We start from the raw sequence: 22,703 nt of genomic DNA, 5'->3' as shown, positions 1-22,703 counted from the left end.
TCTTTTGGGGATACGCCCAAATGTGGGATTGCTGGATCACATGGTAATTCTATTTTTAATTTTTCTGAGGGTTGCCATACTGTCTTCCAAAGCGGCCGCACCATTTTGCATTCCCACCAACGGTGCACAAGCGTTCAAGTTTCTTCACAGCTTCATCCACACTTGGTACCTCTTGTCTCTTGGTGATCATCACTGTGACAGGTGTGAGATGGTATCTCCTTGTGGTTTTGATCTGCATTTCCCTGATGGTGACTGATGTTGAGCACCTCTCATGGTACCTGTTGGCCATTTGTATGTCATCTTTGGAAAAAGTGCCGGTTTAGGTCCTTCGCCCATTTTAAAATCAGGTTATTTGGGTTTTTGCTATTGAGTTGTAGGAGTTCTTTGTATATTTTAGATAGTAACCCCTTATTGGCTATGTGGTTTGCAAACACCTTCTCCCATTCCCAAGGTTGCTTGTTCATTTTGTCGATGGTTTCTTTGGCTGTGCAGAAGCTTTCTAGTTTGATGTAATCCCACTTGTTTAGTTTTGCTTTTGTCGCCTTTACTTTTGGTGTCAGATCCAAAAAAAAAAAAAAAAAAAAAAAATCACCTGGACCGATGTCAAAGAGCTTACCACCTGTGTTTTCTTCCAGGAGTTTTGTGGTTTCGGGTCTTTTTTTTTTTCAAGTCTTTAATCCATTTTGAGTTGATTTGTGTGTGTGGTATAAGGAAGTGGTCCAGTCTCATTCTTGTGCACTTGATTATCCAGTTTTCCCGGCACCATTTATCGAAGGGACTGTCCTTCTGCAGTTGTATATTCTTGGCTCCTTTGTTATAAATTCACTGACCATACCTGTGGATTTATTTCTGGACTCGGTTCTGTTCCCTCGATCTCGGTGTCTGTTTTATGTCAGCACCACACTGTTTTGATGACTACAGCTCTGTAATATGGTTTGAAATCAGGGAGTGTGGTGCTTCCAGCTTTGTTCTTCTTCAAGATTGCCTTGGCTAGGTGGGCTCTTTTTTGGTTCCATGTAAATTTTAGGATTGCTTTTTCTATTTCTGTGAAAAACGCCATTGGAATTTTGATGGGGATTGCATTGAAAATGTAGATTACTTTGGGGAGTATGGACATTTTAACAATATTGGTTCTTCCCATCCATGAACATGGAGTGTCTTTCCACTTATCTGTGTCTTCTTTCATTTTTTTCATCAATGTCTTACAGTTTTCTGTGTATAGATCTTTCACCTCTGTAAAATTTATTCCTAAGTATTTTATTCTTTTATAAATGGGGTTGTTTTCCTTATTTCTTGAAAACTCTCAGTTTCACTTAGTATTGTCACCAATCTGCATAAAAGAAGAATCAGAATGTTATTTTGCTATTTGACATCTTTATACTTGCTCACACAACCATACCTCATCTATTCATACCCCTCATTTTGCAGATGGGGAAACTGAGACCCAGAAGAGAGGTGTGCCCAAGTCACACTGCCTATCAGAAGCAGAGTGGAAGGGCTTCTGGGTGGCTCAGTTGGTTAAGCCTCTGCCTTCAGCTCAGGTCGTGATCTCAGGGTCCTGGGAACGAGCCCCGCATCGGGCTCCCTGCTTAGCAGGGAGCCTACTTCTCTCTCTCTCCCTCTGCCAGTCACTCCCTGCTTGTACTCTCTCTCTGTCAAATAAATAAATAGAATCAAAAAAAAAAAAAAAAGAGTGGATATCGCTGTCTCTCAAAATAGGGGAGTCTAACTCTGGGAGAAGTATCAATCACCGGTTTAGGGTTTGAAAAAATGATTATTAGTATTTTTGTTTGAGTGTCATGGACACACAGTGTTATGTTAGTTTCAGGTGTGCAACATAGCAGTTCAGCAAGTTCACATGTTATGCTGTGCTCAGTGTAAGTGTAGCTACTATCTGTCACCCTATAACACTTGTACAATGTCATTGACTCTGTTCCTTATGCTGTGCCATAATGGGACTGTTTTCTTAATTTCTCTTTCTTGTAGTCTGTAATTAGTGAATAGAAACACAACTGGTTTTTGTACGTTGGTTTTATATCATGCAACTTTACTGAATTTGTTTATTCTACCAGTTTGGTGGAGTCCTTAGGGTTTTCTATACATAATATCAGTTCATTGCAAGTAGAAACAGTTTTCTTTCTTTCTTTCTGGCTTGGATGCCTTTCATTTTTCTTGCCTAATTGCTCAGGCTGGGACTTCCAGTCCTGTGTTGAATAAAGTGATGAGGGTGTGTATTGTTTCCCTGCTCTTGATCTTAGAGGAAAAGCTTTTAGCTGTTCACCACTGAGGATGATGTCAGCTCCGGGCTTGTCACGTGTGGCCTTTATGATGTTGGAGCGTGTTCCATCTATACCTGATTTATTGAAAGTCTTTATCTTGAAAGGATTTAAATTTTGTCAAATGCTGTCTCTACATCTATTGAGCTGATTGTTATTTTAATCCTTCATTTTGTTAATGTGGTGTATCATGCTCGCTGATTTACGGATGTCGAACCATCCTTGCATCCCCAGAATAAACCCCACTCGATCATGGCGTGTGACCCTTTTCATGTATTGTTGAACTCAGTTTGCTAACATTTTGAGGATTTTTGCCTCTGTGTTCATCGGGGATGTTGGTCTGTGAGTCTCTTTTCTTGTGACGTCCTTGTCTTGCTTTGGTGTCAGAGTAATGCTGACCTCAGGGAACAAGTGTGGGAGTGTTCCTTCCTCTTTTGTTTTTTGTTTTTGTTTCTGTGTGTGTGTATTTTTTGTTTTTGTTGTTGTTTTGGAAGAGTGTGAGAAGGATGGCATTAATTCTTAAAATGTTTGGTGATTTCACCAGCGAGAGTCTCTAGCCCTAGACCTTTCTTTGGGAGGTCTTTGATTACTGATTCAATCTCCTTACCAGTAATTGGGCTGTTCAGATTTTCTGTTTCTTCACAGTTCAGTCTTGGTGGTTTGTATGTTTCCAGGAATTCATCCATTTCTTCTAGATTGTCCAGTTTGTTGGTACATTTGTTCTGTTAGTTTCTCATGATCCTTTGTACCTCCGTGTAATTAGTCTCTATGTCTCCTTGTTCATTTATAATTTTGCTTGTTTGGATCTTTTCTCTTTCTTGCTAAGTCTAGCAAAAAGTTTGTCTCTCTTGTTTATCTTCCCAAAAAAACCAGCTTCTAGTTTTGTTACTTTTTGTTTTATCTTTCTAGCCCATGTTTCATTTATTTTCACTGTGATCTTTGCCATTTCCTTCCTCCTGTTCACACAGCTCAGTGCTTTTTTTAGTTCCTTGAGGTGTAAAATTGGGTTCTTCTTAACATAGATGTTTGTCACTACGGACTTTCCCCTCAGCACTGCTTCGCTCTGTCCCACAAGTTTTGATTTGTCTCAAAGTATTTTTTTATTTCTGTTTCAATTTCTCCTTTAGCCCATGGTTGTTCAGGAGCACATCGTTTAGTGTCCACAGATTTGTGAATTTCCATTTTATTCTTGTAACTGGTTTCTAATGTGGGGGGTCAGAAGAGGTGCTTGACATGATTTCGACCTTCCTAGCCTTGTTGAGACTTGTTTTGCGGCCCACCGTGTGATCTGTCCTGGAGAGTGTCCCCTGTGCGCTCGAGGAGACCGTGTGTCCTGCCGCTGCTGGATGGGCAGCATAGGTCCATCTGGGCTCACGTGTAGTTTAAATCACTGGTTTCCTGTCTGGATGATTTATCCAGTGTTCATAGCGGGGGATTGAATTCTCTGTTGTTATCGCATTACTATGTCTCATTTCAGATCCGTTAGTATTTGCTTAATATATTTAGATCCTCCTGTGTTTCGGTACGTAAATATTTACCAGTGTTCTATTCTCTTGTGAATTGGCCCTTTATCATTATATAATGACCTTTTTCATCTCTTAATGCAGCCTTTGGCTCGAAGCCTATTTCGTGCGATGTAAGTCCTGCTGCCCCTGCTCTGTTTGTTTTCCATTTGCACGGATTACCTCTTTCCACCCCTTCACTCTGAGCCTGTGTGTGTCCTTAAGGGCGAAGTGCGTCTGTTGCAGGCAGCATATAGGTGGGTCTTGCCAATTTTCAAATTAGGTGGTGGTGGTGTTGAGTTGCAGGGTCTTTATATATTCTGGACATAGAATTTATAAATCCTCTCTCCCGTTCTGTGGGTTGCCTTTCCCCTTTACTGATTCTGTTTTTTGCTGCATAGAAATTCTTAATTTTAATGAGGTCCAACTGATTCCTTTTTGCTTGTGTTCCCTCTCGTCTTGGTGTCATATCCAGGAAAGCATTTGCAAGTCCAGCATCATGAAGATTTTCCCTTATGCCTTCCTCTAAGGGTACATTTTGGGGTCTTAGGTATAGGCCTTTGATCCATTTTGAGTTCATTTTTGCATGCGGTGCAAGGCGAGGGTCGAACGTCATTCCTTTGTATGCAGAGATCCAGTCTTCCCCACGCCGTTGGTTGTGAAGACTGTAGATACTTGTTTGGACTTGCTTTTCTCAGTTGACAGTTTACTCTGGAGATCACCCTGTATTGATTCATCTGTATCTTCCACATTCTTCCCCATGGCCACCGGGAGGCTCCCCGTGCCACGCACCATGGTTGATTTATGGGCATTGAGTCGTTTCCAGTATTTTGTGATCTCAAATGATGTTCAGTGAATCACCTTGTACATTTGCATTTTCACGTTGTCAGAGGTGCTTTTAGGGGAGCTTCCTAGAAACGGAAGTGCATGGAGTGTTATTAGGACCAAATTTCCCTGCAAGAGGCCTACGCCCTGTGCACCACCAGCCATAGGTGAGGGGGCTGTGCCGGCTTCCTCACAGCACCCCCCGATGTGTGTTGTCACGCTCTTTTATTTTTCACCAGCCTGATAGCTTTGTTTTAATCTGCATTGCTACAATTACAACTACGCCTTTGGACAGTTTTCATATGCCCGAAGGTCACGTGTGCGTGTGTGTGTGTAAATTGTTCAAGTCTTTTCCAAATTTTTCTATTGAATTTTTGGTGCCTGGTCCCTTAATTTTTAAGTCTTTTGTATTTGGGGATATTAGTCATTTGTCTGCGGTCAATGTTGTGAATGTCTTTTCTCGGTCGGTCATGTGTCTTTTGACTTTGTCTCGGGTGCTTTTGTCATGAAGAAACGTTCAGATTCGTCAGTCCTGAGTCTGTTGCCTCTGCACCATGAGTCGCGGTGGAGAGCCCTTTCCCCACGCCACGGTGTGAGGATCGTTCACTGTGCTTTCTTCTAGAAGTTGGGGGCTCTGTCATCTGCATCCCACCTGTGTCCATGAGGAGTTCGGTGTGTGTGATCTAAGGTCACCTCTTTCCAGTGCTGTCCAGGGGCCCTTCTGTAGCTGTCCAGCCTGCTCACCGGCCCTCGGGGAACAGCGGAGGCAGGGAGCCCAGGAGGGTGTTGCTGGGAGGGGCTGGGGACAGCTTGCTCTCTGGTTGGGATAAGAGTGAGAGGTGAGGGGTCCTCTGCTGAAGACAGAAGACAGGCGTGTTTTCGGGAAGAGGGGCACTGGGGGCATGACCCTAAGGTATTTGCTCTGGCACCTGGGCGTGTGGTGTCTGTTTCTGAGGCAGGGAAGGTGCTAGGGTCAGGCGGGGAAGGGGAGCCCGTGGGGGATGTGTCCTGGTGCAGGGGTTTGCTGGTGGGACCTCGGGGGACGGCCTGGCTGGGCTCACGGGTCTGTATGGGTGACGTGGGAGCAGAGGCTGGGCCAGCTGACAGCCCGGGTGACAGTGAGGAAGGAGGGGCCCAGGAGGGCAGATGTCCTGGCACCGAGGCAAGTGGGTGCGGGAAAACAGGGCAGAGCATCGGATAGTCTCAGAACTGGCTTTCAGGGACCTCCGGGGGCCTGGCTGCACCCTGGGAACTGCTCTAAGGCCACATCCTCCCCCAAAGCAGCAGGATGGTGTAGATCCTGACACGAGCGTCCTCGGTGTCGGTGGGGGGCGGACGGGGGGGTGACACCCACAGGGGTTGGGCTTCCCACCCGGCTCCAAGCTGGAGCCCCGGGACAGGCCTCAGGGGACTGGGGAGGGGGCTTCTTGGAGTGGAGGGTGTAGGGGACATGGCTCTTCTGAGTTCTGTCCCTGCCCCCCCTGCCCTAAGTGCCCCGTAGCCGTGATGACCGCAGTGACTGCCCCGGCTTCCACAACAGAAGCTCACCGGCGGGAGGGACAGGTGGGAGCTGTCAGATGACACTGCTTTCGCCCTGGCTCACACCAGTGCACCCCAGGACGCGCGTGCCAGGCCAGGCCTGCAAACCCCACCCCTGCCCCAGGGGGTGCCGGCGGTAGGGCTGCCCCAGGCACAGAGTCACACAAACCAGGGAAACAAAGCCGCAGCGGAGAGGAGGTCGGAAGAGGGAGGCGTATGGCACAGGGCAAGCGCGTGCAGTTTGTGTGAGGCCCTTGCCCAAGGAACCCAGGAAGGCTTCCTGGAGGAAGTGTTGCTCAGGGTGAAATCGAAGCTTCCACATCACTGCGATGCCCACCCTATATCGGGGGCCCCTGGGGAAAGAGCTGTATCTGTGTGACGAGAAGTGCAGGGTACGGCCCGGATTAGGGCGCAGCAACTTTCTAAAGGTCTCCACTTGCTGTTTCATGGGGGAGAGAATTTCCGTCTTTCGTGCGGGGTGGGTTGGGGGCAGGGCTGATGGATCCCAGGGCCTGTTCCCCTGGCCTCAGTGATCGTCTCGCCTTTGTTCTAGTTCAGCATGTCTGCTCCCAGGACCCCCACACCCAGCAAAACCTGTCCCGCCGTCCACGACCCACAGGGGCTCTCTGCTCCAAGGAGTGACTGGCCTCCGGGGGGCTGGTCAGAGTGGCGTGGGGGGCGCTCGGCGTCCTGGGGAGAAGTCCCGGCCGTGGGCAGAGGTGGGGGAAGGCAGGGCTCCTGCCGGGCTGGGGTCCGGGCCGGCGGCTCAAGGATGTGTGGGCTATTCTGGGCAGCCGGCAGGAAGCCGGCCGTGCTCCTGGCGGCTGCGTAGGGTATAGGCCTGCTGTGGGCATTTCCCACCCCACGTCCGTGCCCGTCCTGCCCGGCTCTTCCTTTCCTCTGCTTTGTTCCCTCCTCGGCCAGGGGCTCTCTGGCTCGGGCCGGGAGACGGTCCCTGGGTTGAGAAGGAAAAGCGGGGCCCTCAGGGGCCCGCAGGGATGGTGTGGGGCAGCCCACTTGGGAGATGCCCGCAGAGGTGACCGGCAGTGGCCAGAAGGGCCTTGCTGCCGATGCCTCCTTTCTGATTGGTTGCATCCGGCATTGACTGCTTCCTGGTGCTAAGAGGCTCCTGGTGTTTTCCTCCTGCCTCTGGTTGGTGCACAAGAAAGCAGCACGTCACTGACATCACCCCACCTCCCGCCCGGCCTTGCACTTGGGGTCTCTGGGGCCTGCCCAGGTGCTCAGATGCCAGCCACAGGCTGTGCCCGCTGATCCTGGGAGGCCCGGCGCACCTGATGCCTCTTCGCCCGAGCGAGAGGCCTTTCTCTGACCTTGTCACCGGCGGCCCTCCCAGTCCTCCACCCCGGTCCTGCCACTCCGGCCTCAGGCCTTCCAAACCTTGCCTCAGGGCCTTTGCATGACTCTTTCCTGCCTGGAATATCCATTCCTGGCAGAACTGCTTGTCCCCACCTCCCAGAGCGGCCCCCCGGCCCTGCCACTCGCTGGGACAGCCAGCCCCCTTTCCGTTTCCCCGGGGCCGCTGCCGCTCCTCGTCATGGCTGACTTATTTTCTGCTTTATCGTCTCTTTTTCCCCAAGTCAGCCTCTCTTGTGGAAGCTGGCGTAGTACCTGGCTCATCACTGGTACTTTCCACCTGGGGGTAGGGATGGGGGCAGACCACGCTGGGCCTTGCAGGCAGGCGAGGAGCGTGCATGGGGTTTTGAGCACCTGGGGAACAAGTGGAGGGCGTCCTGGGGGTGCCACACGACACAGAGTGTAGGACCAGAGAGGCCTTGCAGGCCCCGGCATCCTCCACAGTCGGCCTCCACGTGTGCGGGACCTGGTTCAGTCAAGTCCTGGGTACTCCGGGCGACTCTCGCTCCATGACCGGTGGCTGGTGGTGGGTGGCCGAGGAGCATGTTTCTTGCCCCCACGTGGCCAGCCAGGCCACCATCCAGGGGCCGAGGTTGCTGACACCAAAATAAAACTGCTAATTGCATCCGGCGTTGAGTAACGCACGCCCAGCCGTGAGAGAGGAACATCAAGGCCCCAGGCCCGTCCCGCTGCATGGCTGGCCACTTCCTCCCTGCCTGCCCGAGAGCGGCTCCCGCTGAAGCCAGGGCCTGGTGGGGAGCCCCACGAGGCAGAGCCTGTGGGGCGCCTGCACAACAGGGACCCTGGGGACACCATGACCCCTGCGTGGGGCATGGGCCCCTGTCCGCCTGGGCCTCTTCTGTGGGCACAAGGAGCCCGGAGGGGGTTGCTCCCTGGCAGTGGGTGCTCCCTGGCGGGGGTGCGGGCAGGAGGAAGCAGCATAGAGGAAGTGGGAGCGTCTGTCTCAGGCCAGCTGGAGAAAGAGGAAACGGACGTTCTCCGGAGGGGCAGATCCTCCACTAGTCTGGCTCAAGCGGGCGAGACCTCATCTTGTCCAGGGTGGTGATGGGAAGCGCCCGCAGGTGGCGCCCGCCACGTGGCAGACGTCTGTCCCTCGGCAGCCGAGCCCCGTGTGGCTACCTGATGACACGTGTCCTCTCCCAGGACCGGTCTCCCCCCTTGCCGTGCCCACTCGGGGGCCCTGCTCCTGGGACCTGCGGGGGCGCCACGGGGCAGTCAAGGCGCTGGAGGAGCTGCCAGGCTGTGCCGCCCCCCTGCTCCCGCTGTGCCCAAGGGCCCGGGGCTCGGTGCCACCAGCCCCCGCAGCCTGCATCTGGGGATGTCCTTGTGGGGCCTGGGGGTAGGGCCCCAGACCCTGGCTCGGGGCCCCGGGCACATGCAGCACTCATCCCTTGTCCCCCCTGGGCCCCAGGCTTGCCTGCTGCACCACCTGCCGCTGTGGGTATAGCCCGAGGGCCACGCTGAGGCCACAGCAGGTGGGGAGGGGCTTTCCGAACAGCAAGCTCCACGTGGATGCGGTGTGGACGCCATCCTCCGAGCGATGGGCCGGGGCTTCTGCACTGGGGAGGGGCCGGGGCCGTCGGTCAGGGGACCCTGCAGTCCTTGGTGGCTGACCATGCCCAACATGCCCTGGCCTGGGGTGCAGATGCTAGTGGGCCAGATGGCCCCTGGGGTAGGGGTGTCGGCAGCGCGGTGCCGGGGCACGTGGGGTTGCACTGAATTAGAGGGTCAGCCGCAGGGAGGGACCCATGATGGAGGCAGGGGAGGCGTGTCTGTTTCCTGCCACCGACGTCCCTGCCTCACCCCCCGCCCCCGCCCCCATGCCTCCATGCACTCCTGCATCCCCACCTCACCCCCCCACCCCAATCCCTGCCTTCCAGAGGCTTCTGGGCTGCTCCGTAGGAGAGCTTGTGGGCAGCCTTGCCTGACTAGTCTCTCTCTTGGGGCCTGAAGTTGGGGAGTGCTACCACCTTGGGCCTGGGGCTGGGCCGTGCTGGGGTCCCTGGGGGCGCTCTCGGGGGCCAGCACATTCCTCCCTGGCACCTCACACGCCGCGGTGGGAGGCCAGGGAGGCACTATGCCCAGCAGTCCTGAGCCTTCCTGGCGCGGTAGGCCCGGCTGCAGAGGCCCAGGTGAAGGGCCCTATTCAGGAGGCCTGCCCGGGGCTGTGTGGGTTGGCGTGTCCCGCTCCCTGCGGGCTGTCCCGTCACCAGGTTCTTGTTTTGTCAGCAGAGGGCTTTCCTGGGCCAGAGTGGCGGGGTGTAGACAACGGGACTTTCTGGCTCTGTGGGTGGAGGGGACGGGCCCTGGCCTCGGGGAAGCTGCCAGCCTGCTCTTGGCCCCTGCGTCCTGGGGGCCTGGAGGGGAGGAGGGTGCCCTGCTCAGGACGGAGGCCGTGGCCAGGCTCCGGGGCCCTCACCCCACTCGCAGGTTCTAAGAGGGGGTTGCCCCAGCGGAGAGCCGTGAAGCCAGCCCCTGCCCGCTCCGGGCCATCGTGGGTTCCCAGAAGCCAGCATCTTGTTCAGAGAACCTGGGCCCTCCCAGGGCAGGAGGACTCGGGGGGACACTGGTCACCCGGGCCCTCCATGGTGCCAGGCCTGCCCGGCAGCTGCCTCAGCATCTCCCCCAGACGCCAGCCTGCTGGGATGCGGGGGACCGAGGGCTGGGAGAGAGGTCAGGGGCCACTGTGTGTGTCGGGGGGCAGCCTTGACGGGGAGGGCCAGGCCGCTGGCCATCTCTGGCTGCGAGGGGTTGGGTGGGTCGGTGCAGGGGTTGGGTGGGCTCTGTCTTGGGTTAGGGGCTGCTGGCATGAGCTTTCCTGCCTCTCAGCGATGCCTTTGCCTCCAGCCATCGGGTCAGGAGCCTGGGGCTTCGGGGGCACTGGGGAGGGCGGGGAAGGCGGCTGCGAGGCTTGGCCTGACACCTGCCTTCTCATGCTGCCTCTCCGGGTCTGGGTGGGTGGTGGTCGCAGCCCCGAGGACAGATCGCATGGGTGAGCTGCCGCACAGTCCCAGGGCCCAGGCTGGGGGGCCGCCAGGGCTGGAGGCTGAGGTGTGGCCTAGGGTCTCTCGGGCCGTCTGGGCTGTGAGCAGGACCGTCCCTGGCACGCGGTGTCCCCAGCACCATGATGTGGTTCTGCTGTGTGGTCTGGGCCAGCCCGTCCTCTCTGGGGCTGTTTCTAGAGAAGCAGGGCCAACTGGGCTTCTCCCCCCGAGGGAGCCGTGCTCAGCTCTCTCACAGGACGGAGCCACGGCCCCAGAGCAAGGGTGGGGCTGCCGGCCCTGTGCTGGCTCTTCTTCTTCCTTAGGGGGACCCCGGACTTGGCATTTCTAAGCCTCTGTTCTCCCACCTGTGAGATGGACATTGCAATACCTAACCCGCTGTGTTCGTCCGGGGATCCAGGAAGCACTCAGGTCTGCTGAGGCCCCCGGAACCAGGCTGGCCGCACAGAAACCCCGGCTCTCACTGCTGTCCTGTGCTACTTAACTCCATTGTGGGGCTGGGCAGCATCCCACAGAAGCCCCGTGGTCCTGGCTCCAAAGCCGGGTGGACACTGGTACAGGCCAATCTGATCGCGGCCACGGCTGAGGCAGCCCTTGACTGAGCCCATGCAGGCCGTGGGGCATCCTTCTCGGGGGGGGGGCACTGAGGCTCAGGTCCCACACGGCTCTGTTTCAGGGACCCCCTCGTGTCCCCTGGAGTGGAACCGAAGCCGCCACGGTGGGGTTGGAGGTTTATTTCAGCTGGAAATGAAACTATAGCAGGAAAGACTTGGGCTGGATGCAGGAGGGACTTCCCCCAGCAGGAACGAGTGTGGGAACCCCACGTCCTCCTGGCAGTGGTGGGGTCGTGGTGAGCCGGCTGCCCCCAGCTCTAGGGTCAAGGGTCAGTGTCCTTCTACCCCACCCTGTGCTCTCTCGGGCCCTGGCTGAGGGGTCCTGGGGTCAGGTAGCCCACCGGGTCCCCTACACACTGGCTCTGCTGGTGCCTTCCTCCGCGCCCGGGCCCCAGGTGGGCGGAGGGGGCAGTCTCGCCCCAGGTGAGGCTGCAGGGGCCCCGCTGTTCCCAGGCCGAGGCTCTCCTCTGAGACACAGGGGAGCAGGGTGGAGAGCGCGGGCACAGGTGGGTCTGCAGCCGGACTCCACAGAGACGGGGACGAGCGTGCGTACGGGCGCAGGCACGGACGGCCCCTGTGCACGTGGTGACTTGAGTTTGCTCTCCCAGCACCTCCTAAATATACGCGAACAGGGAGTCTCCCATCACAGGCTGGCCAGGCGGCAGGCTCAGTGTGGGCGCTGCCCCGGGGGCCAGGCTGACCCCAGGAGCCCTGGGCCCGCCCGCAGGTGGCCCCGTCCCTGAGCGCCTCCCGGGGCCTGAGCCTTCTTCCAGCCACCGGGCTAAGCCCATCTGGGGCCTGTTCTCCCTCTGCCAGGCCAGACGCAGCTTCTGGCAGGAAGTTCTGGAGTTCCCGCCACTCCCGGTTGGCCCCTGAGCCACCGTTTTCCGGGAGGTGTGAGGTGTGGCTGGAGGCGGCCGGGGTGGGCGGCCTGTTCCCGGCTGGCCGTGTGGTGCTGTGTGACTCCAGCCCATGCCGTACCCTCTCTGAGCTTCCCTCCTCCTGTGACGAGGCCAGGCCCGCTTCTCTGGCTTCTCGTCAGGTCTGGAATGGACAGGAGGAAGCAGGCTTTTATGCTGCTCATTGCCCCCCGCCCGCCGTGCTGGGGCCTTAGACCCGCTGGGCACTTAGGGCACTGCCGTGGGGCCCGATGGCAGTGAGGATGTGGGTGTCAGCTCCGCAGGTGGGTGTCCCGTTGTCTGGGGAGGGGCCGGCCTGTGGCTGGACGCTCCTGATTCAGTCACCCACAGCCTGACAGTGGGACGTGGCTGCTGGTGCCCTGAGCATGTACGTGGATCCTTCGGGGTGGCTCATGCCCACAGTCACGCCCCCACTGAGACCCCCTCAGCAGCCCCTCTGGTGCCCGGCCTGGTTCCGGGAGCTCAGCAGGCCTGAGTGCTGCAGGGTGACCATGGGTGGCATGGTCAAGCACTCTGCCAAAGTCTCTGTCCCCAAGCCACCCCCCGGTGGTGTGGCCCTTCGGGTGGCCGTGGAGGTGCCGCACACACAAAGGCTCTGTGCTGAGGAGGGTGTGCAGAGTGAGGGGAACCCGGGCAGGGCTGTCTAGACCGATCGCAGCCAGCGCTGGGGGCAGCCCTGTCTCCTACTCGCCGCTGCTCGGGGCTGCAGTGCACTGTTGGGCGATCAGCCAAGGGAGGCCTGAGGTGCCTCCAGCCGGGGGGGCCCCCCACTTCTGTGCCTAGGGGCCGAGGCCGTCCGAGCGTGGCCGTCGGGGTGAGCACCTCTCTTGTGCGTCTGTCCCGAGGGGAACAGCGTCTCTGTCTTTGTGGCGCTCTGCTCCTGATGGAGCCATCACACCTTCCCAGGAGAGTGTGACCCCGTCCGTGTGCGTCTGCCGTCCCTGGCTCGGGGAGACGCCTGCAGGAGACCGTGTGCTTGGATCTTGCCACGTCACCACCCGGCTGGTGGCCTCGCTGGCCTTCACGTCAGGCTCTGAGAGGGCGAGGGGCTGGAGGTGTGGGCGCCAGGCTGGCTCAGTGTCCCCCATGGCCACCTCCAGGGCAGGCCCTCCCTGGGACCACACCCTCGGGCCCCCCCCCGTGTCTCCTGCCCACGCCGCTGCCCCCGCGTGCACCCCCCGCTGCTGGGGCCCCCCCAGGCCGCCCCCAGTCTCCTTTCTGCCCAGCACCGTTGGTGTGCAGCCTAGGGTGTGCGCGTGCGGAGAGCTGCCTCCAGAGCCGTGCCCAGGGCCATCAGAAGGCCCGTGGGGGCGGGCCGAGGAGGGGAAGAACGGAGCACAATGATCTCACTGCTGGATACACACTGGAGGCCTGCATGGAGGAGGCAGCACTGAGAATTCTATTCACTGAGCTCCTGAGTTGAACCTAAAGGTGCATTCAGTTGGTTGTGTGCTGGGCCTGCAGAGGGAAACTGGCGGATGGGACCCTGCCTGGGAGCCCCTTTCTCAGTCGGGGAGGCAGCAGGGGGCAGCAGGTGGCCAGTGGTCTGGGGGGGTAGAGCAGGGTCCACGGCCCAGGCAGGTGTCAGGAGGGCTCGGGGGTGCTGGGGTGTGGCAGCCAGCCGCGGGCGGAGGGGAGACGGCCGGGGCTCACCGGGGGGTGTCCTCCGTCTCTCCCACTCATTGGTCTCCCTGACGTGGTGGGGTCTGGAGGGTGTAGCACGCGGACCGGGGACCTTGAGGAGACGTGTGCACGTCCCGACCCCTGCAACCGTGACTCCATCTGGAGAGGGGGGTCTTCGACATAGTTCGGTGGTGAGAAAGGAGAAGCTGAAAAGGAGCTTCTGGATGTATTTTGAATTGTATTTTAAAAACTGATACCAACCTCATACAGAGACAGCATCTTTGCAGCAGGTGGGGTGGGGTTCAACATCTAGAGGGGCAGAGGTGACCCTGGACGCCCGGGGGCCCTACATGTGGTGACGGGTGGTGATGGTTGTCCCCGTAAGAGGAGGGGCCATGTGACCATGGAGGCGGAGACCGGGCAGTGCGGCCACCAGCCCAGGGATGCCTGGGGCCCCAGCAGCTGGACAAGGACACAGCCCCCATCGCCCCAGCCCTCCCTGCCCAGGATGACCCCCCACCATGCTTGTCCTCGCAGCATCCATGCACGGCGTGGTATTCCTGCCCCGGGGACCGTGGCACCGAGTGCCAAGCCCAAGGGAGAGGTTCAGTCTTGGCCCGGAGCTGGGCCTGCGGGGGATGCTGGGGTCGGCAGCTGGGGCTCACGGTGCCCGTGGCCTGGACATGCTCTGGCTGGTTCAGAGCCTCGGTGTCCCAATCAGTGGCTGTGACCTTGCTCCACACTCCAGGGCCGCCCGGGAGGGAGGGCCAGCTGCATGGCCCGGAACCCCTGGAGAACCCATGGCACCTCGCCCCAGGCGGCCCCTCCTCACGTGGGGTGCTGGGGTCCCTGCTGCGCGGGCCTTACAGGAGGCAGCGCCGGGCGCAGGCTGGGCCAGCAAGAGGACCTCGGCCTCCCTGCTGGGCAGGGTTGCCCCCCACCCGGGGACAGCTCTGCAGGACCCGAGGCCACCCCCTGTGGGAGTCCAGTGTCACGGGGGTGTCTCAGCCCTGGGGCAGGGCAGGCACACCTGCCCTTCACTTGTTGCGGGGGGGGGGGGTCTTTGGAACCTTCCTTCCAGGGCGACTTTTGTACAGAGAGAAGCCCCTCCGATATGGTTTGGACGTCAGTGCCGAATCTGTTGAATCCCACGCTCCGACCCCCGTCCGACCTTGGGCTTGAGGTCGCTGTGACAGCCCTTTGTTTCTGTGCCTGTGAGTGTCCTGTCCCAGGTGGGCGGGCCTCTGAACCTCGCTCTGCCCTCCTACAGCCTGCCTGGACCTCGGGCAGCGGCCCACCGCTGCCTACAAACACCTCTACTTCTGAAAAATTTTTAAATTGTGGTAAAATATGCATAAAATTTATCATCTTAGCCACGTCAAGTGCACATTCACACTTTTGTGCAGCCGTCCCCACCATGTGCCTCCAGAACTTTCCATCTTCCCAAATGGAAACTCCATCCTCATGAGACACCGACCCCCGTCTCTCCCCCGGCCCCGGCGCCCACCATCCACTCTCTGTCCCCGTGAACCTGGGGAACTCCAGGGGCCCCCTGTGAGTGGATCACACAGGATTTTGTCCTTCTGCGTCTGGTTCTGTCAGCATCTGAGGCTCTTCCCTTTACACGTAACCTTTCCTGGGCCCAAAGGACTCAGGCACTCACACAACCCTTATACACTCAGTAAACTAAGCCTCCCGATCCAGCACGGTTCACATCCTCCGTGGCCTTCCAGCATCCTGGAATTTCAGCTTAAACCTCGGGGTAACCTGGGGGCCACGTTCTTTGGTGTTGGGGGCCCTGAGGGCACCGCGAGCAGCCTGCACTTTCTGTGTGTGCTGTGTGTGGGGTTCGCATGAAGAATCCCAAACTTCCCTGGGAAATATCTGGGGTGGAAAGGTGCCTCCCGGCAGGCGGGAAAAACCTCACCAGGGGTCCACAGTGCTTCCGGAGGAGTCCGGGCACCAGGGGAGGACTGCGGTCCCTGTGCCCCAGAGGGCCCCCCTGCTGTCTTGGACCAGGGCCCTGGTGCACCTCCTGCATTCTTTCCTGTTCCCAGGTGCCCTGGCTGCCGCAGGTACTACCGTGATGACCGATAACATTCAGGACGTCCCTCCAGGCTGGCGCTCGCGGCCCCAACCCCTGGCCAGCAGCACAAGCAGGGCATTGTCCCTCGGGGCATGGAGCTGCCACCACGCTGGGGGCCAGCATGGCCTCTGGGGGGTTGGTGTCCTTTGTCCCCCCCCCCCCCCCGCAGCCCGGCTCCTGCGCCTTGACCCAGAAAATGGGTCGGGTCCCTCCTCTTCCTGAGCCGCAGTCTGACAGCTCTTGGGGTCTGTGGCCGAAGGCTGGGTCGGAGGGTGGTCTCAGCCCTGCAGAGGCCCGACGGGGGCATCAGGCACCCCGTGCTGTGAGCCCCTTGAGGACAAGGCCCCTGTCTCAGCATCTCAGAGGCCCCGAGGCCCACCCAGAACAGGGTGGAGTAGACAGATGCCCGCTTTGTGGAATGATTTGTTTTTTTTTTTTTTTTTTTTTTTAAGATTTTATTTATTTGAGAGGGTAAGTGAGAGACCAAACACAAGCAGGGGGAAGAGACAGGGGAGAAGCAGGCCTCCCGCGGAGCAGGGAGCCCGATGCGGGACTCGATCCCAGGACCCTGGGATCATGGACCTGAGCCGAAGGCAGACGCTTAACGACTGAGCCACCCGGGCACCCCATTGTTGAATGATTCTTTCTGAAACTAGCAGCACATGTTAAAATACTTGATGAACTCTGGAGGCTTCGGGACACAGCCGGGCTGGGGAAGCACCATGCGTGGCTGTGCACCAACTGTCCCCCAACCCTCCTGGGAAAACACTCTGCAGCGGCCCCAGGAGGGGCTCCCCGGGCAGGCCCCCGGCCCCTGCTGGCTCCCACCCCATGCTGCCCCTGCTGGCTCCCACCTCACCCCCCGGGCCCCCACTGGCTCCCACCCCCCCACCCCAAGGGCCCGGAGCCTCCGTCTGTGCAGGGGTCTCCCTGGAACCTCTGACTGGGGGCTTGGGGTGAGGACACGCATCCTGACATCCCCTCAGGGGGCCAGCTGGGGCCTGAGCACAGGAGGGGCTGCTCCCCTCCCGACGGTGCCCCCGCCTCTGGTCTCTCCCCATGCTTCTTGGGCACAGGCAGGCCCTGGGCGGTGGGCAGAGGGGCCCCTGGACAGCCAGCTCCCCAGCCGCGACATCCCGGTGCTGGGGTACGTGGCGCCCTCCTGCAGGGCCTCGGTGCTCCCGCCTGACGCGCTCCTGGCGAGCTCCCTGCCTTGCGGCTGAGCTTGGACTGACGGGACGGTCGGTGGTGGGCAGCCTCCCGGCAGTAACGCGCTGCCGCGGGGTCTCTGTGGTGCTGGAAGGGACATGAAGGCCGGCTGAGGTGCAGCCTGGCGGGAGCAGGGGCCCATCACGACACCCCGAGCGGGCAGAGGGGCCTCCGCGGATCCCCTTTTAGGCGCCCCCCGTGTCAGGAGGCAGGAAGCAGTCCAGACCTCGGAGCTTCCCGGGCCTGTCCTGGTGGCGGAGCCGGGAGGCGGGGATGCGGGAAGCCCTGGGCAGTGGCACCCGCAGACCGGGGCCTCACGGTTCTCGCCCGCGGGACGTAAAGGCGCGGGGTGTGGGCGTGTGACTCAGGTGCGGCCGGTTCTGTTGCCCGCGGGTCAGCTGGAGAATGGCCCCCAGAGAGGTCTGCATCCTGCCCCGGATCCCATGCGTGTGGGACCTTCTGTGGCTTCACAGGTGTGGCTCAGGGAGGACCTTGAGATGGGGTCACCCTGGCTTCTTGGGGGGCCCTCAGTGCCCTCACCGATGTCGCGAAGAGGCTCGGGAGGAGAGGGCACGAGCGCTTGGTGCTCGTCCCAGGCCCGGTGCCTGGGTCCCTGCTCGGACCTCCAGCTGCTCTACCTCCCATGGCCCTGTGAGCGAGTGGCCCAGGGCTCTGTCTTGTGTCGATGGGCAAACTGAGTCAGACGGCTCTGCCCGGGCCACGTGGCCTTGTAGGGGCTGTGGGCGGGTACCATATCTCCTCTGTGTGGGTGCTTCCTTGGCTCCGTCTGCACCCAGAGATCCAGGAGGGGGGCTGGGTGGGCACCTCCTGGCCTGGGTGATTGCATCTGCTCTGGTTCCTCTTGGCTGAGCGGGGCAGTAAGCCCAGTGGCAGCAGGATGAGTAGGTAGCGGGACTCGAGAGGGGCTCTAGGGTGTGGCTCAGGACCATGTGGCATGGCGCACGCAAGGCCCTTTGTCCATGGAAGGTGAGCTCTGTGCCCGAGGAGTGATCCGGCCACAGATGGGTGCTCACTCTCTCCATCAGCGTTTACCTGTGTCCTGGTGAGATTGAAACCCCGTCTCATTCACCCCCACAGAGGGCTCCCTGTGGGGTCTGGCAGGGAGGCTGGGCCATATCTGTTAAACTGCTTTACTGTGGGCTGGGGTCCTGTTCTCCTTGGTGGAGGCCTGGCGGGGACTGGACATCGTTCCTAGTGAGTAAGAGGGTCCACAGAGCTGAGGCGGTACAGAGTGTGGCTGTGCACGGTCCCTGGAAGGAGGCACTACATGCACAAAGACCAGGAGGCTTGATGCAGTCTCAGGAGTGCCCAGGAGGGTTGGGGTGGCAGGGACAGCAGCAGGTGCAAAGGTCCTGAGGCAGGCAGGGCCGAGCATGCTCAGAAGAGGGGTGGGAGAAGCTGAGTAGTCTGGGCTCGCTGTGGTGTCCCCTGGGGGATGGGTGTCATGGGGGACTCCCATGCAGGGAGTCAGGCTCACTTGACTGCTGGTGGGGTGGGCTGTGGGGGCCCAGGGTGGAGGCTTATGGGCAGGCTGCAGAGAGGGGTTGGCTGGGATCTGGCTCTGCAAGGGGAGCCGATCAGCCTGTGTGGGGAGGGAGGCACTGGTGGCAGGTTTTGGCCAGAGCTGCTAGAGGGCAGGGTGGGGCCTGAGAAATTGGGGCAGGGGTGGGGGGTGGAAAGGGGCTGAGGTGGTAGGGGGAGATGCAGGGGCCTTCTTGGTGGGCACAGGGTGGGGGTGGGGGTGGACTGAAAGTCCCCAGGAGCAGCAGGATCTTGGGGTGGGGAGAGGGCTGGGGGTCTGTGTCCCTGCCCACGCTGTGTTCCCTGCTGTCCAGTCTTCGAGGACCCGCTGAGCCCCAGAGCCCCCTGGGTGACCCCCAGACTTGCCCCTCTCCCAGGCAAGCCCTGTGACATCCGGGGATGTGGGGGGCATTCTCTGTGCCTCTGGCCCCTGGTGACCACCAGTCTTCTTCCTGTTCTGTCTCAGTGGCTTCCCATTAAGGGAACCACACCACACGTGGCCTGTAAGCGTGGCTTCTTGGCGCCAGGCTTTAAGGTCCGTCCCACGGTCACAGGGGGTCAGAACTCAGCCTCCATGGCTGGCTAGCAGCGCCCCGCTCTGTGCACCTGCGCCTCGGGTTCTGGGCTCTGGTGGCTCTCTGAGTTCTCAGACTGAGAACTGGTCCCGCGGCGCAGGCGTGGGGGGTGGCGGGGAGCCCCTCTGGCCGCCAGGCCTGGGCCTGCGTCGCCGGAGCTGACCACCGTGTCCTCCTACCCTGCAGCTTCCTCATCGTCCTGGTCTGCCTCATCTTCAGTGTGCTGTCCACCATCGAGCAGTACGTCGCCCTGGCCACAGGGACCCTCTTCTGGATGGTACGTAGCAGTTCGAGGGGCTGTCCCGGCCGCTGGGGCTCTGGCCTCCCCCGGGCGAGTGGGCCGTGGGGTGGAGTGAGCTGCTCCCGGCCTGCACGGTGACCCTGTCCCGGTGTGCCCTCTACTGACCGGCCACGGTGGGCAATGGGAGACTGGAGGTGTGGGGACCCCCACCCTGACTCCTACATTTGCCAGGATATGACAGTGAGGCGGGGATGAGAGGAGCCTGGGACTGGTGGTCTGGGTGGGCTTCCTGGAGGAAGGGGTTTCTGAGCTGAGCTGGGAAAGGACAGGAGGAGCTGTGGGCAGAGCTTGCCCAACCTGCGCTGTGGCCCTGGGTCTGGGTGACTGCTGACCTGGTCTGTCCCATCCGGCCCCCGGCCTCTGCCCAGAATGCCTGGGCCTCCTGGTTGGCTCCTGCCACCGACCTGCCTGTCCACCCTGACTCGAGGTGCCGTTGTCATGGTAAACCAGACGTCCAGATGCACACGGATCTGCCCGGAGACTCTCCTGTCCGGGGGGCAGGTCTGCCTCGATGGCCTGACTGCCCTTGCTTGCTTGCTCCTCCCGGCGACCACCGGCATCCCCCTCCCGCCTAGTTGGCAGGACAAACTTGATGGCGTCCGATGGATGCCTCTGGGCACGAGACGTCTGTCTGGGCTGAGGTCTTCCCGTCCACGACCACGGTGTCTGTTTGCCAGGGGGGCCTTAGGGTTTCGTGATGTGAGGGTTATTGCTGATGACGGTGGTCCTTCCTGCCAGCAGCCGCCCACAGACGGGACTTGCCCTTCCATTGTATTTTCTGGAGGTGCCTCGCTCCCTCCCCCCTTCTCCCCCTCCCCCCTCCCTCTCTCTGTCTCCCCCTCCCCTTTTCCCCCTGCTCACTCGCTCTCCTCTCTCTTCCCCAGTCTCTCCTCCGTCTCCCCCCTCCCCCAGGTACTCGAAAGCCACTGATGGTTGCTGACGGTTGTCCTCTGTATGGCCTGTGGTTTGACTACATTTGGCCGTTGCTGGGGGTGTCGGTCCTCTGGTCCCGCAGAGTTTTCTGGATGTGGGCTCAGTGCGGGGTAGTGTGGTGGGTGCGGCGGCTCCCGGGCAGGCCGGGCTCCACGGGGCGGGCGGGCTCCCCATGCTGTGGCCCCAGCCTGGCGGGACGTGCGTGTGCTCCTGGTTGGGGGTGCCCTTTGGGTCCGATGTGAAGGTGTTGACTTTGTCAGCTGTTCCTTGTGTCTGTGGAGATGGTGGTGATGGCAGGTGTCCGGCTCTGGGTCCACTCGCTGTCCCACGGTACCATTTCTGTGCTCCTACTAGATTGTGCTTTTTTCTACAAAAGCGGGGGGCGGACAGGCTTCCTGTCGAGAAGCAGGATGGTGAGCCTTTGGGCAACGGCTCTCCTCCTCCTCCTCCTCCTCCGGGTCCTCGGGACCCACGGAAGCTGCCACGGGTGCCGGCCTGGCCTGCGCTGAGGCCCCAGGGGGCTGCAGCGTCCTGGAGAAGGCTGGCCGCTCCTGCATCGGGCAGTGAGTCAGCCGCCACCATCCTAGATCCTAGAGACAGATGTCCCCCAAACCCTGCCCTGGTGCTGGCCGGGGAGGGGGTCCGTCTCCTCTGCCACTGAGCGCTGGGTGATGCTTCTCTCCAGCCTGCACCTGCCTCCCAGGGAGGGGACGGTCCTTCCCGCCCGCCAGCCAGCTGGGGAGGAGCTGCGGGGGGCAGGGGCAGGGAGTAGGGAATGTGGGAGGGGTCTCTGGTGCTTCGGGTTGTCCCATGGCCCTCTGAGCCCCGGCCTGGAACCCACAAAGCACGTCTGCTGTGCGAGTTGCTGCTGAGTCCTCTCCTCTCTGCACATCCGAGGGCACCAAGCCCCTTACCTGCCAGAAGCCAAGGCTTCAGGGGGCCGTGGCCGGACTCCAGGGCACCCTTCTCTTGGGCAGAAGTGCTGCTGGGCGCGGGGGCCCAGAGACAGACCAGGGCGTGGGACCAGGGCCTGTCATCCCCTTGCCCGTGCGAGCATCCTGGGGTGGCCGTAGCCAAGCCATGTGGCTCAAAGGGTATCTATCTCCCACCGCCCCAGAGGCCAGAGGTCGGGGGCCAGTACCCCCTGCAGGCGCGGTGTCCTCATGTGGAGGGAAGGAGCCCTCTGGCGTCTCTCGTTACGAGGACTCGGATCCGACAGTATCAGGCCCCGCTTCGGTGACCTCGTGTTACCTTAATTACTCCCTCTCCAAATAGAGTCACATTCGGAGGTGCTGGGGGTTGGGACTTGGACATGTGAGTCTGGGGGGCACACAGGTTAGCCCATGAGACCCCCCCGAGTGGCTTACTTCGGTCCTGGGAGTTTCGCTTTGGGGCTTTAGGAAGCTCTGACAACAGCGAGTTTCTGCGTTGATTTAGGGCACGCCGGGCACCCCCGCATCCGGTGGGCTGCGTGCACCCAGGGTCCTGAGCTCTGGTGGAGACTTACCACATGCTTGTGCGGCTCAGGCAGGGCCTGCAGGTGCCGCTGAGAGGGTGGGATGGAGCCTGGTGAAGCCGCCCAGGTCCAGCCGGTCGGGACGCTTGCAGGCACGGTCTGCACCCTGCTGCGTTGGCGGGTGTGTTCCCTGCGCTGGGCGTGGGAACCAGGCCAGCAGAGGGGTTCTCCCCACAACAGCCCCGGCGTGGGGGGGGCGGGCCCTGGTGTGGTCTGGCCTCCACTCTCCCCCTGCAGGCCGGGAGCACCTTCCTCCCAGACCAGGCCTCTCGCATTCAGAGCTCATAGTCGATGTCGTGGTCTGGTGCTGCCCAGAGCTGCTGAGGGCTCCGGTCGCATCCTGGCAGCCCCCCTGCCCCCCTGCAGCCCCCCAGCATCCCGGCTGCCCCCCCTCCCATCCTGACCACCCCCTTCCTGCCTCCGTCTCTCCAGGATGTCCTGCCGAGCCTGTGGTCACAGCATTTCTGCGGCCCGCGTGCCACCTGGTGGCCATTATCTGAACTACAGGCACAGTTCCCCAAACTGGGAACGGGGCCTCAGCTTGGGCTGGGGAGGGGAGAGGCCTGCGGGTCAGGTCCCCTACCCCTTCCTCTGGGACCCAGGATGGGCGTGCCAGCCCACTTCTGCTGTGTCTCACCTTCCTCTCACCCCTTGGAGGACCGAGACCCCATGCAGCCTCCCTTGTCCCCCACCCTCCTGTCCCTCCAGGGGCCCTCTCCACATGGCAGCCTTCTTTGGTTGGGGTGGGCAGTACTTTCTGAAACAAATCTGACCATTCCCCAGCTCCCCGTTGTAATAAGCTTGGCTTCTCCCTCTGGGCCTCCCAAATGCTGCACGTTCAGGCA

The 22,703-nt window shown here is 60.1% G+C and overlaps 1 protein-coding gene across 8 annotated transcripts in view; it reads left to right on the top strand.

Moving 5' to 3' along the window:
• The window catches only part of KCNQ1 (potassium voltage-gated channel subfamily Q member 1), a 320,398-nt gene that overhangs the window by 29,279 nt on the left and 268,416 nt on the right, over positions 1–22,703 (top strand). For all 8 annotated transcript variants that reach the window (XM_027579589.2, XM_027579586.2, XM_027579585.2 and 5 more), the window contains exon 2: positions 19,295–19,385. In XM_027579589.2, coding sequence (XP_027435390.1) covers positions 19,295–19,385 — 91 coding nt within the window. The remainder of the gene's footprint in view (positions 1–19,294; positions 19,386–22,703) is intronic.

Source organism: Zalophus californianus, chromosome 11 (assembly GCF_009762305.2).
Source record: "Zalophus californianus isolate mZalCal1 chromosome 11, mZalCal1.pri.v2, whole genome shotgun sequence".
NCBI classification, from domain to species: Eukaryota; Metazoa; Chordata; class Mammalia; order Carnivora; family Otariidae; genus Zalophus; species Zalophus californianus.
Note: the sequence above shows the minus strand (reverse complement) of the source record. Positions and strands in the feature narration are given on the sequence as shown.